The sequence below is a fragment of the Coffea arabica genome, chromosome 8c (genome assembly GCF_036785885.1).
Source record: "Coffea arabica cultivar ET-39 chromosome 8c, Coffea Arabica ET-39 HiFi, whole genome shotgun sequence".
Lineage (NCBI taxonomy): Eukaryota > Viridiplantae > Streptophyta > Magnoliopsida > Gentianales > Rubiaceae > Coffea > Coffea arabica.
In genome coordinates this window covers 44213777-44230699 of record NC_092325.1, presented here as the reverse complement: position 1 = coordinate 44230699, position 16923 = coordinate 44213777, and the positions used below count along the sequence as shown (strand labels likewise).

Genomic DNA, 16923 nt, shown 5'->3' with positions numbered 1-16923 from the left:
TCACTGTCAACTGAAAGCCAGCATTTGGTACATAATCCGATAATGATCCAGTGTTCTGAAGTTCCTTCTGTAAATTATTGCCCGGTCGCATTTCAAGGCCATATAACCTAGTACTGACTGAATTGCGATGGCTCCATAAAAAGGTTGAAAAGTGTTGACAATTATCAAGAAGTGAAGTATCTTCTGCAACATGGGTTTCATCTACTATTTGACCTCAAAATCTCTAACCGACCAACGGTATACAATTAATTGATATTAGTCATATGTGAGACTGTCTGTCCTTATAGCACGCATGTGCATGACTTCACTCAAATCTATAAAAGAACTAGCAAGAAGGAAAAAAAAAAAGGAGGGAAAAATTGAAGGTAAAAGGCAAACTATAAAGTCTATATTCAGATTTACAGTGTCAGCTTCCTGTTAGTTATGATGAAAGCGCAAGCTCAGCCCATGCCAAGGAAGATGCCCTCATCTCTGCAGATACGGAGGTGTCAATACCACTTTCCAGCATAGCACACAAGTCTTGCATGGATGTTCTACTGTTAGAACTTGACTGGATGCAGATGTTGACAACATCGCATATCACTTTAAGGTCTTCATATCTGAAATGTTTTAACTCAGGATCCACCACATAAGACATTACTTCTGGCATCTCAAGATACTCTTTGGCCTGCACAGGCAAAAGGAAACATAAAACTCATGGCAAATATTTGTTCTCCATTTACAGATCCATGCATTATTTACGAAACCAGGGCCAGAGGGGGAAAATTCAAACATCGGGTTCTTACCCAATCCACCAAGCATCCCTTGTCCTCACAGTAGGGAGGTCTCCCGCTCACGATTTCCAGAAGAAGGATTCCAAAAGCATAAATGTTTCCATGTATATCCAGATGCCTTGCCTCTAAACCATTTGGAAGGACGCAAATTGCGCCTTCATTGCTGATGCTGCCAGAATTCTTTTCCGATCTAGAATGGATTGACTTCCAGCTTTCAAAATCAACCAGCTGCAGCAGTTTTTTCAGGAAGATTATTCAGAAAGCAATAATCAATAGCGGCAGAATTTTGATGTGCATGCGAGTATGCCAGACATTTTACAAGGCACCTACTATTCCCAGCTGGCACCTACTATTCCCAGCTGGGAGGTGCCAGAACTCATTAATCTTCACAAGATCAGGGTAATAACTGTATCCACTGCCTTACTTAAATACCATATTGAACAATCTTACATTTATATGAAATTTATGGCTTTAATTGGGAAGAGAGATTTAGCCATTGATGCTCAATCTTGAAGTCTGTGAAACAGACAAACCCTAAGGCAAGTTCTTTTGGTTAGTAGGTGATGTAAGCCTCAGGATTTACCTTGGGAGAAAAATCATCTGTCAAGTATACTGCACTAGAATTCAATTCTGATATGGTAAATGGTGGATGAAGTTCTGTATGCAGATACTTTAGTCCCTTGGCAATGCCAATAACAATTCTCATTCGCCGTGTCCAAGATAGTTGGCAACCTTCGCCATCTACAGAGTAAAAAGCAGTGAGATTCAGCAAATGGAACATGTTTGGAAATGATTAAATCTCACAAATTTGAGAAAAGGGAGACAGACAACAATGATTTCCTTACAATGGAGGTGCTCATACAAGGTCCCATTTGATGCATACTCGAAGACCAGCATTCTTGTGAAAGGACTGCTCTCCCGACAGTACCCCAGTAATTTCCCTGTGTGCTCATGATTTAATCTTGCCAAATCTGCCACCTGAATCCATAACATCAAATCCTTATGGCACAACAAAAATAAACAAATTTCAAATCCTCCAAGCTAAATGTGAAGGGCACAATATGTTTTGACCTCTTTTTGGAAATAAAGCTCTAGATAGCCCGTCCAATGCTCTTCTTTGACGCAAAGGGATATAACAGCAATTTCAGGTCCACCTTTCATGTTTCCTTTATAGACTTGGCTATCTGAAGAGGATCCAATAATGTTACTAAAATCTTCACAAGCTACTTCCAGTTCTTGTCTGCTTAACTTTGTTACACCTCTCAGCGATTCAGGATCTGTAAAATCATTTCAATAAAATGATAATGTAAATTGAGCTATGGATAAATGCACCACATCAAATATCACTAAAAGCTGATAAATGGTCTTCAAATCAAATCGCAAAAACAGCAGATGTACACTAACCTATGAAAATGGCTGTATAATCCTTTCCACTAGCTGATTTCTTCCATGGGATAATTATGGAGGGTCTGTTTTGCCACTTATGAAGTGCAGAGACAAGAACCACGAGTAAGAGAGCACCAACCATCACGCCAGTTAGTATTTCCAGGGCTAAAAGCCAGGCAGGTCTTGAAGTACTGGTCTGATGCTTGGAATTATGTTCAACAGGATGGTGCCTGCTATTGGCTACTGGATGGCTTTTTGGTGTTGGAGCACCACCTGTAACTGAAGTCAAAAAACAAGAAAGTTGGTACTAACAAAGATGCTGAAAACAGGTGACTTGAGGGCCATTTTGATACGGTTTTCTGAAAATTTACCAAGAAAAAAATTACAATAATAGTTTAAGATGATTGAACTTGAAAGCAATTATAAAGCAAACATCAATCTATATTCACCCAGAGCCAAAGTAGGCACTTCAAAAAGATATAAACTATTTGGTCTATTAAATTTTGTTTTTAAACTGAAGGTATTTAAGAGAAGATCTCCAAGTCTTGGCTCTAGCAGCGCTGCTTTACATGAAAAACACACAGGATATGACATATACCACACTGTACTGCAGAGCGCTGCTTAGGATCTTTATCATCCAGACAATTTCCTTGAAAGCTTGACCTGCAGAAGAATATAAACACATCATGCAGAAAGAATTAGCAAAGAAGACAGGAAAAGAAACGCTAAACAGCAAACAGGGGAAACACTACCTTGGAAGATATTCCAAGCACTTTGGTATGCTTCCAATGAAGAAGTTGTACGAAAGATCTACAAATTTTAGTTGAGATGAGAGGCACAAACCTGTTGGCTGCATACTGGAGACATACCTGATAGACAGTAAAAAGGGGCTCTTTAGGAACCAAAAAAAAAAAAAAAATCCAACATAGATAAATTTAAAATGACAAAAGTCACAAAACACACAATAACTTCAAAGTAAGACTAAAAATGAGCTTTTGGCTGCAATTGGATTGAGGTACTCAATATCATATATCCGGTTTGCCAAAATTAGCTATGGAACTATACAAACAATGCTCATTAAAAGTGTAAAAAGAAGTTTTGGTTCTACTTCAAAAGAATGGCAAAGAAAACTAAGTTACTAAGCAAAAAAGAAGCTGACAAATTATTAAGCAAACAAAGTTACTGTCCTTAAAGAAAATCCTATATTGCAAGAAAAAAAAAAGATTGAGTTGAAAAATAAACAAAAATTGACGTTATGTAGGATACATTCACTAAGCAAAAGACGCCCCACCCCCCCCCCCACCAAAAAAAAAAAAGAAACAAAGAACAGGAAAGGATTCATAAATTTTATTCCACTAACATTCCATGTAAATCATCAGCAAAATCTGAGCCATTACTGGCAGGGACAGTTCCCTGGAGCCTATTCCTATCAAGTCGAAGTTCCTCGAGGTATTTCAGACTACCAAGCTCTGGAGGCAACCTCCCTGTCAACCCATTCGATTGAAGATTTCTGCATAAAGCACAAGAAGACTTCAATTGTTAAGCAGAAGTCCAAACACAAATAAGATAACAAAGCTGAGTTTCTAATGCTACACATGTACTGACATTTTCACAATGCTGGATAACTTTCCAATCTCTGGAGGAATTGGTCCTGTAAGCTGGTTTGCACCCAAATCTAGGACCTTGAGATTTTTCAACAAGCCAAACTCTTTTGGTATTGTACCAATCAGTGAATTGCTATGCAGAATTCTAGAAATCACCAGCATCGAATATTAACCTCCATTTACATGTTCTCAGAAAATGAAAAGTAAATGTGGTAGAATTGAGAAAAACCGTACAGTTCTTGCAAAGAAGACAATAGATACAACTCCGGTGCAAGAAAACCTTTCAGAGATGCTCCAGAAACATTTCTGCAACACCAAAGTCGCAATTTAATTAACAATAAAAACTTTTACACCAATTAAATAGCATATCAATAGCACCAAGAAATTGGCACAATTAACTGCCATCCAATTAGGTACACGGAACAATGACACACACGAAAACATGAAAATTGGACTAAAGTAGACAAAATGTTTCCTTCGAACAACTAAATAAGAAGATAGGAATTCTTACAGCTTGATGACGTGATCTCGAGCCATTGAGCAAGAAATGCCGGGCCAGTCACAAGGATCTGAATCTAATGCTTGCCAATTTGACAAAACGAGAAGTGGATCCTCATATATAGCTTCTTTAAAGGTCTTGAGGGCATAAACTGCAGAAAATAGCACCATTTCACTATCCGAAAAATCTACATCAACAGTGGACTATGGCGCTTCTAGTTATATAATCGCAACCATAGTCAACTATCGCAATTAAGCCTAATAATATCCTACATTAAGATTGGTAACTTAATTAATACAACATTACAATGAATTTACTCACAAATTCTTGAATTCTAAAGAGAGTACAATACAAGATCTAAGAACACAATAAGAACTGTAATGCCGAGCCACACCTTCGTTTAAGGGAAAGGCCAAATTAGTCCCAGCAATGAGTCCTAGACTCAGTAAAAAGACTTGAAGAAATTCAAAATTCCTCATGTTTCTCCAAGTCCGTTAACAGCTTCAAGAAACAGTTGCTGATTCAGACAACCCCAGAACTCCAAGAACCCATCAAAAATAACATTGAGCAAGAAATTTTAAAGAAAATGAAGAAGTTGGTTCTTCAAGAAACAGGAAAACAAGGCGCAATCTGCAAAGAATTCAGCTTACACTGGTAGGATAAGAAAATAAAGAATACTGAAGAAAAATGGAAAATAAGGCCAAAGAAAGAAAAGGGATTTCTTTGTGGGGCAAAACTAATGGGATAAAGCTGAGTTAAGAGTGAAAGTATGAATCTTTGGTCTGCAACAATTGCCCTGAAAGCAAAGGTAAGCAAGGCAAAGAAGTGGGAAGTGACAGAGTGAAGTGAGAAAAATTGGAAAAGAAAAAAAAAAAGATTAAAAAGGAAATCTTGGACTGAAAGAGAGGTTTGGTGTCAGAGAAATACTACAGAGTTCAAAATATGATTTTGCGCAAGGACTGGATAGAATATGATCATATGCACTGATGCTACAATGTAGAATAGAAATCAATTGGTTACTTGCTCTGTTGGAAAAGTGAGAGAAAGGCAGGGAAAAGAGAGATTTTGATGGTGAACTGTTACAGTGGAATGTTTTTGTTTTTTCTGTTTGATCAATTGAATTGGGCGGTTCTTGCTTTTCGGTTTTTTATCTATTTTTTTCCCCTATACTCGAAAAGGTATACTACTCGTATAACTTCCTTTTCCGATGGAGATGCATAGTAATATAGGAAAATACTACTGCTTCTTTTTGGTATGGTATACATGACTTTAATTCACTCATATTTTTTAATATTATTTAGTGATTTAAATTCTTGAAATAATTTAAGAATTAATAATTCTTATTCTATATTTTACGGTGAATTTAATCTCATCGATACAGTATCCAAATCATAGAACTCTCTAGCAGTAAAAAATCCAGTAGTACTTTACAACAGTTGAGTATTATTTATTTATTTTGTTTGGTTAATGCAAAAATATTTTTTTTTTCTTTTTACAAGGGAAAAGAAGATTTGGGAAGAGAAAGGATAAAGAATCAAGTTAGAATATTTCTTACTAATTGAGTTTGGATTTCTTGGTTGATATTTTGATCAATTGAGTTTTGGTACTAACATTTAATAAAGAATGGGTTTTGACGGATAATCTAGGCTTTGATTAATGTTCAAGCAATAATAAGTGGTGTTATTTCCCTAGCTGGATATCTCATTAGCGCCTGCTAATGATTTATTAAGATTGGTAAAAGTAGGTATCCCTGTCCAAAATACCCACCAAGAACAGAATGGAAGATAATCTGTAGTTCCAATTGATCAAAATTTAAGGCCGACCAACACTGGTTTGTTCTTTGTACGCGAAACTTCATAGCCAATGTAAATTATTAATCTGAATTACTTTTCATAGCTTGCTTGAATGCTCTTTTGACGTATACGCTAATAAACATTATTGTTCTTTTTAAAGCTCCAGCTCGAAAATGATGTTTTGTTAACTTCTCAGTATCTAAAAGACATGTATCAACTACAATATGTCATAGTAGTGTTTGTTTTCTTGGCAAAAGGAAATAAATCTAGGTGCCTGGAGGAGGAATAAGTTCCTTTCGGGTTTTTCGATTGCCTTGACGTTCAGACTTCAGATAATTTCAGATTGCATAAGAACGTATTGACAAATTATCACCGACGAGCACTATTCTTTTGCCCACTAAATACCACTTACTACAACTTCAACAGGTTTCCATTGCCAGCAAAATGTAGAAGTAAACAAAGGCTTAATAATACACAATTAGTCATGGATCGAACAGTAGAGCCAAATATGCATGTCCCGCACAACTGTGAAGGTGAGTGTGTAGAGTATGCGTGACTGGGGCTAGCTACATCCATGCATGATGCTTATGCCACAACCCAGAAATCACACTATCCATCGCCCGAGCTTCTTCCTACCCCTTTGCAGCCACAATCATAATTTCCACCATTATTACTCTCACCTACCATGCACTAATTTCTAATGGTTCACTATTTACCACCCCGTGCTACTTTTCTTCCTTGTTTCTTCTTCGTGTAGCCACATCAATCGTTTATTCCCCCCCCCCTTTTTTTATCAATCATCATTTTTATCTATAATATCATATACTATTCTAATAGAAGGAAAGACCCAACTGGATCTAAGAGGACCGGTGAGGACTGGATTCAACTGGATTTAGGGAAAACATCAGTCGCTTACCTTACCTCAGTCACTTTATCTCCTAATAGTAGTATCTGCCACACTTCATTACATTTCTCATCTTGGATGTATATATATTAAGCATCTTATGACCTCTATGTGTTGTTAAAATCAAAATGCATGCTGTGGTTAACTCCTTCGGTTGACTAGAAATTGTGAATTGAAGGAGCTAATCTTATTAAACGGATTCACTCAATGAAAAATTCTCGTACTAATTAGACTGATTGGACCACTTTTAGGCTCAAGCTTCATGTCTAATTGCTTAGGCAAGGTTGTTTAATTACATGCTACCATCTGCATGGTGACCACTCCTACGTGCGCGTGCATGCATGCGCAGGGGTTTTGGAAGGTCTGCCGAATCCACAATACATGCCCAGAGGCCTCAAACCATATCACAGAATTTTTGGCAGAATTACCCCAAAAAAAAAAAAAAAAAAGGAGAGAGCATCAGGTGTCTCCCTTGCTAGTGACATCTTAGACCCCCAAAACCTGCCCTCCTTTCAGTGTGGTAGGGCAGGGAACGCAGCTGACAATGTTGACTTTCGTGCAATTCGAACTCCTATGCCGATCAGCTGATGCACGTAGCTTCAAACCAAGGCCAGCATTAATACAAGAACACCATTATTAAAGACAAGAAAACTACTTAAGGCCTCCGATTGGAAGGGTTATGCCTAATTCTTGATCAAGTTACCGACCCCCCCATGTTTAATTATTACTATACGATTTAATAAGACTGCAGAGTTTGGGGAGACAGAGAAAAAAAGGCTGCAGAGTTGAGCTAGTGGTGATTGAGCAAAAAAAAACTAAATCATCTGAGCTTCCATGATAAGAAATAACAAAAAAAGAAACTAAAGTTCTGACGTCTTCTGAAGGTATTAAAATATCAAAGGGATGGTGAAAGTTGAACTTAAGGGATTTATTTTGAGAACAAAAAGGTATGGGTTTCGGTCAATATTGGGTTTCCTCAAACTCTCACTTTTGGTAAATAACGGATCATTTCCATAAACGTTAAGGTAGAGAAGGAAGTAAAGGAACAAATTGGTTCCTGGAGAAGTAAGAATTAAGAAAGACTAAAGGCAGCTAGAGAACAAGATGTTTTTGGAAAGAGCAAATATAAATCAAGAAACTATCCCATGGGAATATGTTGGACCCCAAATTCTATTCTACGCTTTCTCAAAAATAACCAAAAAAAAAAAAAAAAAAAATTCCACTGTATGGCTTCTCCAGTTGCGCCAAAGTCCATCCAGAGTATGCACCAAGACTCCAAATTCTATTCTACGCTTTCTTTATAAAGAAAAAAAAATCATTCAATGGCTAAAAGTAAAAGGTGATATAAATTTTCTTCAATTGACAGGTTGTTTACCACGATCATTAAAGGGGAACCATATGGTCTTCCGATCTTAGTTGATAATTGGCGAGTCCCAACACAGCCCGTCCAGCACACTAGCTAGGAAAACGTCAAATTTGAATGTCCAAAAAGTAGTCAAACCATCGAATAAGGGTAATATTTTTTACAACTCCTACCACTGATTTTCACTTTTTACCTCATCCTTTTCACGAATGAGAGAAGGCAAAGACCAAGAAGCAAAATGACATGCAGACAGACAGTATGCCTTTTTTTTTTTTTTTTTCTTCATAATTTTAGGTTCTTAAATCTTTTACAAATATATTTTTGTGCTGTTAGAACGGTGATATTTTCGAAATATTTTGGGGGTGACGCTCTGTGATTATTTTTTGACATTGATAATAATCAAAATCCATTTGTATATTCTGGGGTGAGGAAAGGAGAAGGAGATTGTTTAAACACAGAGGCTCCTCATCGACGGTGCTTCCAAGCAAGACACTACAAGACTAGACAATTTTAAAATAACATGCTTTTGTCCAAATTTCTAAATGGTTTTGAAAACTATACATGCTCCCATCTTCATGTACTAGTCCTACCCTCTTTGACTTTTTCATATATCTCCAATAATGATTTGTCTAGGGCAAAAAGAAATTAGAAGGGGAAAGCACTGTAGGGTCCATCTCAATTCTTACTGATTATAAATTCAAATTTAAAAAAAATATGGTTCTAGTCTTGAAAGTTTTCCTCCTTTTTTTTTTTTTCTGGTAGTAAGTTCGAATGTTGGTTTTACACTTTAACCATTGTTTTAGACTTCTACTGCTGGTAGTTCAACTAGTTAAGTTGGTTAGGACGTTAATCTGATTATATACTAGGTGTCAGTTCAAAAATTTTTTGGCAAATAGACAAATTTCTGTTGAGCCATTCTTAGATGAAAATAAGAAAAGAAGAAGAAGAAGAAGAGTGAAAGCTTAAAGAAACAACATCAGGACAGAAATTCAAGCAGTCTTACAAATATTTAGCATGATTATACGGTCGAAGAGAGACTTTGATCTAACAACTAAAGTTGAATATTCAGAAATTAAATATATTGGGTTCTCTCTCGTGTTAGAAAAAAAATGTAAAAAATTACCATGCATATATGCGTTATACTTTGCTAGTCATATTAGAAAAACTCTCTGATAGTTATCTTTCTTATTGTGACAAGGTTGGGAGCTTATAATAATGTTGACGTGAATGATACTCGACAACAAACGCATTATCAAAACATAGGACAAAAATGGTCTTCACTCTCCAGCAGCTAATTTAATTACACTCTCCAAGGTGGTAATTTGCTGCTTTTGTAAAGCCATCTTGACGATGTGGTGGAGGGGTTCCCTTTGTCTTCCTCCTTCTTGATTACTCATCTGGAACTTTCCCTTGTCGGGCCCTATGTGTGGGGTTTGTTTAATCTACTGCATGAAACACTTGCAATTAATTAGTTGTTTCCTTTCCTTTTCAAACGTCTTATGAGCATAGTTTTTAAAACCAACAAACGTAAGAAACTTTAGTGAGTGATGAGGCTTAGCGTTCATGGTGGGTCGGGACAGGACAAGTCGAAGTTTAATTCAAATCTACCCCGACATGTTTGAATTGAGAGGGGTTATAAGTCCTATGTGGGTTGTCTTGAAAAACTTTCCCCATCTATACAAAAGGAATAAAGAAAAAGTAAAATTTGGGGGCAGTTTGATAGACAATTAGGTCAATTAAGCTTAGATGTGCTTGTTAACTCAATTGAGATCATTCTATAAGTTTTCTTGCAGTTTAGCAATTTTTATGTCACTTCTATCCTTAACTCTCCGAAGATTAATGATGTCCGCCTTGTTTGGCAAGTAAGTTTTTGGCCAAGTTTATCTGCTACAAGTTTTTTAACAGTTTTAACTACAGTAACCTTAAAAATTTTTTTACAAATTTTAAACTATACACTTTAAAATATTCAAAAATTTACATACTTTAAAAATTTTTTTTACAATTTTTACGGTAAATTACAGTAAAATTTTAGACAAACATCTAAAAAACTCATTTGCCAAACGGGGCGTCATTTCCCTCATTTGTTGGTGCCTTATATATATATATAATTCCAATTATTGAAAATTCAACATCCTTATTATCTTAAAATAACATTAGATATGCAAAAAGGATTTAACATCCTTTATTTGATTTATAGGCAAATAGTGTACTACTTAGTAGCACATCAGCTCCGGATCAAAGTAAACTTCCGCTGACTTCTTTAGAGTTAGTTCCAAGCAAAAACGAAATTCATAGGGATTGTAAAAGCGCGATTATTGACTTTCCTTAGACATGAAATAGAATAAATAATAATGTGCCTAGACTATAATGAAAACTACCAGGATCTGCAGCTTCATCTTTTTTCTGAGGGGCAAAGAAGAACAGGTTCGTCTTTCTCTTTTCCTTCACCTTCGCTTTTAACTGAATTCAATCCAGACTAAGAACTGAATTTTAAGCAATTGGGCAAAATGTAACATCTGTCCCTTTTGGCTTAACCTAGTATTAGAAAATATATAAATTTTGCACACATTTGGAAATCTATGCATGATTGGCATTACACCAATGTTTCATACGTTTGATCTGAAATTGGAGGGGTTGGTATGCTGTCATGTTCAGCAAGATTAGCAAAATTAGAGAGCAAGAAATTTGAAAGAGGCGTTAAACAAATGAAAGCAAGAAAGCGCAGCATTTGGTGAAAAAGAAAGAAAGAAAGAACTAGTTCGCCAATTGGTTTCCTGGTCACATCAAAACTGTCAAAAAGCGGGGCAGTTGGTTAAACGATTTATTAGCCTTGGACATCAGTCATGTACTAGAAAAGGAACCGTGGATGAATCTCTAAGCTTTCGTTTCCTAACGCATGGCCCTAATTCAAGTTTGTTCAAAAGACAAAGTCAGGGCTAAATCCCATGGGGAGACTCTGATATTTAAATCAGACGATAGGGAGTTTAGGAGTAGAAGACGAGTATATAGGTTGACAAGTAGATATTACATTTGAGTGTAAGGAGGAGAGGTATTTATACCTGCAAGCCACAGTATGGATCTCGAAAATTGAGGATGATGCGACAGCTACAAGGGCACCCTAGGTCAACTTTACACAAGTAGTATATGTCGAGTATCAGATTAGATGTTAGATGCGAACGTTCGTCACATCTCAATGAAAAACGACTCAGAGTCGAGATAATGTGAGGCCTCGATAACTCCTTCGGGTGGCAAAGGCGTTGACTAGGGTTCCACGCTATCATTATCAAAATGGTCGTATTTCAAATAAATAAGTTCGGCAAATTAGTTGATGCCTATGAATGGTTATATGATTAAAGATTAGTAGTAACTAGAGAGATTTTTTTTGTTCTTCTTTTTTTATTTTTTCCAGGAGACCTTTCAGAAGTTCAATTTTATTTCTTGCCAGGTTTATTAAATTTCCGACAATAAATGAAGTGATTGTTGGAATGGAATTGTCTAAAGTTAATATGCTTCAGCAATCAACAACCATAAAACCCAAGCAAGAGAAAATATTCCAATTTTACTCACAATTCTTGGGTTAGGTATGGGGCATTGAGTATGCTCACACCAGAAGGGCCCAAGACAAGGTAGCTGAGATGGGCCTCAATTTATGAAGCCACGTCCCTAGCAGATGGGTTTTGGCCACGGACGTTAAATTCAGATCAAGTATCGTTTCACTTCTCAGCCCAATGCGTTCTGGTTGTTTATTTGGCTGTTATACAATTCGTAGGTGTAAACAATTCTCAACCAGAAATCATATATCCAAAATAATTAGGGTCTGTAATTCACGTGTTAAATTTTTTCAAAAATAAAATTAATTAGAGAAAGTGTATAAAAGCAAGAACAAGGTAATAATTATTAGCGTGTGCATTCATATGATAAATTGAGTATGAGTTAGGTATATTAATAAATGCTCATTAGCTATCCGTTAAAAAAAAAACCTATAAAAAATACAACTTCTTCTACCTGTATAGCAAAAAAAAAAAAAAGAAGAAATATTTGTACAAGATTAGGATTAACTAGTCATTAATCACTGCTTTCTACGGAAGTTACTTATTGTGTTTAAGTAGAGATTGCTAATACGCTAATTAAAACAAAAAAAAAATAGATCTCTTTTTTGTTAGTATATATAGTACCATCTCGAAAGAAATTGTATATTTTGACTTGCAGTTTTATGCCGGTGTTTTCTCAAGGCCACAAGAATAATCAATATGAGGCCTCGAAAAGAAAAAAAAAGAAAAAGAAAAAAAGCCCCAAGTCTTGTCAGCCTAGGAAGTTTTGCTCTTGCTACCATTTTCAAGGCTCTCATAGAAATTGTTTTCCCAGGTCTCCACTTGCCGGATTGAATTAGCTTTCCTTCTGAGAAAGGCTCCAAGAACGCGAGGTTCATAAGGAGGGGGCAGAGTGCATGGAGTATTATCGGATGGACTCTTCACCAAAGACTCCAACATGAACTTCTTTTCCGTTCCATTTGAATGGCAAGCCATTGTTTCTGAACATATTTCCATTGCTCCTTCTGGGATTTTTGGCTCAAACCTCAAAAGCTTTGCATATTCATACAATAAATGAAACATGTAATCGTAAACAAACTCCATCTTGAGCTCTTCCTGAATGAAATCACTAGCAGCTTTTCCAATTGCCTGTGCCTGCAAGCATTCAACAGTAATCGATCCGCCATGTAGTCTCCAAATGCAAAAGGGCTAACTAACGAATTTGCTTATAGTCCACATCTGATATATTAAGCAAATGTGAAAAGCATAGATCAAACATCAAGTACCTTTTGTTTATGGCTGTTACCCCAATCTACAGCAAACTTGAGCGATCTGCACTTGTCATCATTTCTTATAGGCCAGTAATGGTGTACAGGTTGCATGCTTCTCAAGAAAAAATCATAGAAATTGGTATTTACAAGCAATGTAGGGGAGTCACACGCTAAAATGTACTTCTCGCTAACAGACCATGCATATCCCTCAATGTATATCTTGTATCTGAAGCAAGAAAATTCACTGTCCAAATGTTACTTTCATAAGAAGTTAACAGTACCAGGTATATGTATGGTAATGAAGAAAGAAGCGTACCTGTAAGTGCATTGACTTGCAAGGTCTGATTGCTTATACCCTTGTTCATACTCACGGATCCAGTCCTACAAAACGTACAATATCACACAAAAACTTGTTCGATCAAGAAAGGATCGATATGATTAATCCATTAAAATGTCAATCTTCACTATCTAAATCCGGGTCAAAAGTGTGATGATTGAGTATGAATTTTGTAGCTACTTTACATTACATAATGCTTCTATTCACTAATGATGACAGTCACACGAGGTTCCCCATGGAAATTAATTGGATAAAAGTTACTTGGATGAAGAGGCGAGCATTCCAGTCCTCTTTGTCCGAGACATTGCACTTAAGGAGGTCTTTTCTGGTGTCAGCTACAAAAGGGTTTCCCTTCCAGTAGGCATACGGTTCCCTCTTCATCCACTTGATCCTGTTGTTCCCATCTTTTAACTCCTTCAATATATTCTCCCACGGTTTTATGCTAATTTCAGCCCTGCACCCATTCTTTCGGTTCAGCAATTAGCCACAGGAGCCCATCTTCTGAGATGAGAAAACGACACCCACTTTGTGGAAAATAATAATATCTAGATGTGGGCGCGGAATTGATCCCATTAGAGGACAAAATAAAATATTACTACTACAACTCATGATAATGTGGCTTGTATAGTGTATTTATTTATTATCTTCATCACCACTCACTGCTGGCCAAAAGACAATGGACTTCTGGACGCACTACCTACCATTATTCTTGTTCTACAGCCATCATCATTCCATTAAAAAGCCCCATAGCAATAGGGACCAGATTAAAGCAAATCCAACAGCAGCATTTTTCACAACCGAAGTTAAATATAAATGTATGCATTTAATAAGTCTAAAATAATGGTCAGACAAATCCCGTCTATCATGCTTGTTATTCATTACTAGTGTTTTGGAAGAAAATAATGGCAAAAAAAAAAGGGCATGTACAGAGTTAACCTCCAAAGAAAGAAAGGGTTAGAAGAACTTGCCAGCCCCAAAAAGACCAATCAGGGAAGACTATGTCCAGTGTCCACGGGTCCCCACAATACCGAAATAATGGTGGTGGCGCTTTTGCATTTGGTCCACGATGGCTGCGCGATTGGATAACCGGCCGATCATCACAATCAAACATGAGCTCCAAGTCCGGTAACCTTCCGGGATACCGTCTCAAAAGCTGCAGAATCCCCCACAACGTAAACACATCTCTAGTCTGTATTGATTTCTTGTATTTTTCCACATAGACCTTCCCCTTCACTATTACCAACCTGAAATGGGCAGTCCCTTTAGCTCTTTCCACCATGTCCCTGGTAATCCCACTGGACCTAAATGGCTTTAGATCTTCATGGATCCAGCGGAAATAATCAGGGCACGTCACATTTGACAATCCGTCGTCAGTTTCAGACTCAGTGAAACCAAACGTTGTTGGATAATTTGACGGACATGTTTGTGTCAAATTTCCCAAGGAACAATTGAGTGACACTTCAATCTTCCTCTTTGCAGAATTCCTCTGCGGCGTAGAAACAATCATTTGTTGCTTTCTTTCATTGCTTACAGCCAAAGTTGTCTGCACAACAACAGAAAAGTACTGGTACTAAGATTTTCAGACAAAGGTAAATTAGATTAGTTTTGAGGTTTCAAGATTTAGCAAGAACAAATATGCCATTTAATTCTTCATGCGTCCATATGGGACGTAGTACTATGTTGAATTTTGTCTAGATGAGTTCTGAAAACTTACAGAGTTAATCCATGAAGAAGAAATCCACACTGCTACGAGAAGAAAGAGGAGGACCATGATGGTTGCAGAGGTTCTTGGACCCTTTTTCATTGGTGCCCTCCAAAACTTTGTGCTTGACAGATCTCTATAAAATCCAGAATTTTGCATGCTTTCAGTTGATGACGACTCTGTACAACTACCAAGATATGCTTTCAATATTTCGGAGAGGCCGAAGCGGTGATGGGAGTCGGATTGAGTAAACTCCTCCCTGTTTTTTCATGTCTTAGATTCCTAAAGCACTGTAGTTATAATTACTTTCTATGATGAGACTCTTTGTGAGTGGCGAAAATTAGTGAAGCATTTATGTGATCAATTGTCATTAACCTTGTGCTAAATTGGGCTTCTACTTGAAGACATAGTAGTAGCAACTAGCGAGTAGCATTTTGTGATTTCGGCAGAAAAGTCAAAACAAGCCAATAATTATTCATCTTGGTGCCCAAATTGTCGGTCCAACAAATCAAGCCGTTTCACCTTGAAGAAGGTTTGTATTATTAGCCCCTTGCCTGCGCAATCACATGCACATTCATTCTTGGATGGAATTTTTCGTCATAATTTACTAATCATAGACCCTTCTATCCCCAAATTGTGGTTTGTGTTAACTTTATCCTATACGTATTAGACTACAATTACAGAGGAGATAATTCGTAATTCCAATTCCGGTGTAAAATGAAACCACAATTTTTTAGAATAATAGTGCCCATATATTTTTTTTTTCTAATTTTTGAGTCTTTAGAATGATAGCGCAATACCTCAGATTGTTGGTACAAGCTTTTTATTTTAACCGACATAGGCCAAGAAACAAAGAATTTTGTGATGGATAAGAGTCAACGCTCCTCCACAACTGGGGATCTGTTTGACTTTTTGCAGAGTTCCAGAATTTGACGTTGCTGCAAAGCTCAATCCAAGAATATAGCAGTTTATGGGAGCATGGATCTCAATGTCTCGGAATGCTTAACCAGATCCATGATCAGCCTAACTATTTGATGGATAAAAATACATTACCTAAGCCTTTTTAAACAAAAAATATTGAAGGTTTTTAAGTGTTGAGGTCATTCCCCACCCCACCCCAAACAACACACACACACACGCACACACACAATTCAATGATTTTCAATGAGAATTCAAAAGGCAAGTATATATACTGTTATGTACAGGGAAGCAATAGATTTTTAGTTATTTTTTCATCACCAGTTAGATAATGTCTTGTCTCGCTACAATTTGATACATCTGGCCGAAGAAGTGCGTTGCATCAATATTGTTATTTTATCTCTACCTAACAAAGATTTGGGAGACATGAGTGGACTGATGTCCTATTGTGAATTCGCACTTATCTTTGCAAAAAGATTAGCATTAGAACTCCCTTATCATATGCCAATAGAAGTGAAATAAAGCCAATTGTGGCTTGAAAATTCCATATTTTTTTGGTAGCAAATGGAAAAACTTGTAATCTTTGGACAAGCTGAATGCCTGAGAATTCTGGCTCCATCTCAAGAACACCGAAACCTAACTCTTACACCAAAAGAGACCTTGCCAAATGGTTGATCAATAAAAAGGTAAACTGTTCGGAACGTAATATCGAAAATAATAAAAAAATAGTATCAACAATGTTTAAGTGTTATCGAAGATTATTTGAAAAATATATTTAGAATAATACTGTATGTACTTTTTTTTTATAATGTGGCATATGCATGATAAAAAAAGTGATTATAA

The 16923-nt window shown here is 36.7% G+C and overlaps 2 protein-coding genes and 1 long non-coding RNA gene across 3 annotated transcripts; 1 reads left to right on the top strand and 2 right to left on the bottom strand.

Annotated features, from left to right (window-relative positions):
* Positions 1-114: 114 nt before the first annotated feature.
* Positions 115-5356, bottom strand: LOC113706553 (probable LRR receptor-like serine/threonine-protein kinase At1g63430). Its single transcript, XM_027228473.2, has 13 exons — positions 4657-5356; positions 4275-4413; positions 3998-4069; positions 3765-3908; positions 3520-3669; positions 2912-3028; positions 2758-2822; positions 2178-2438; positions 1845-2050; positions 1619-1751; positions 1357-1514; positions 786-1001; positions 115-667 (listed from the first exon to the last, which is right to left on the bottom strand). Exons 1-13 carry the CDS (start codon positions 4739-4741, stop codon positions 422-424), a joined length of 1992 nt encoding a protein of 663 aa, XP_027084274.1. The 5' UTR covers positions 4742-5356; the 3' UTR covers positions 115-421.
* A 7093-nt stretch (positions 5357-12449) lies between these two features.
* On the bottom strand, positions 12450-15321 carry LOC113706770 (uncharacterized). The gene is made up of 6 exons (XM_027228758.2): positions 15175-15321; positions 14429-15003; positions 13722-13914; positions 13440-13504; positions 13139-13349; positions 12450-13007 (listed from the first exon to the last, which is right to left on the bottom strand). Exons 1-6 carry the CDS (start codon positions 15319-15321, stop codon positions 12630-12632), a joined length of 1569 nt encoding a protein of 522 aa, XP_027084559.1. The 3' UTR covers positions 12450-12629.
* LOC140013731 (uncharacterized) lies at positions 14913-15536 on the top strand. Its single transcript, XR_011820579.1, has 2 exons — positions 14913-15049; positions 15177-15536. It is a non-coding gene; the product is annotated as an uncharacterized lncRNA (long non-coding RNA).
* The last annotated feature ends 1387 nt before the right edge of the window (positions 15537-16923 follow it).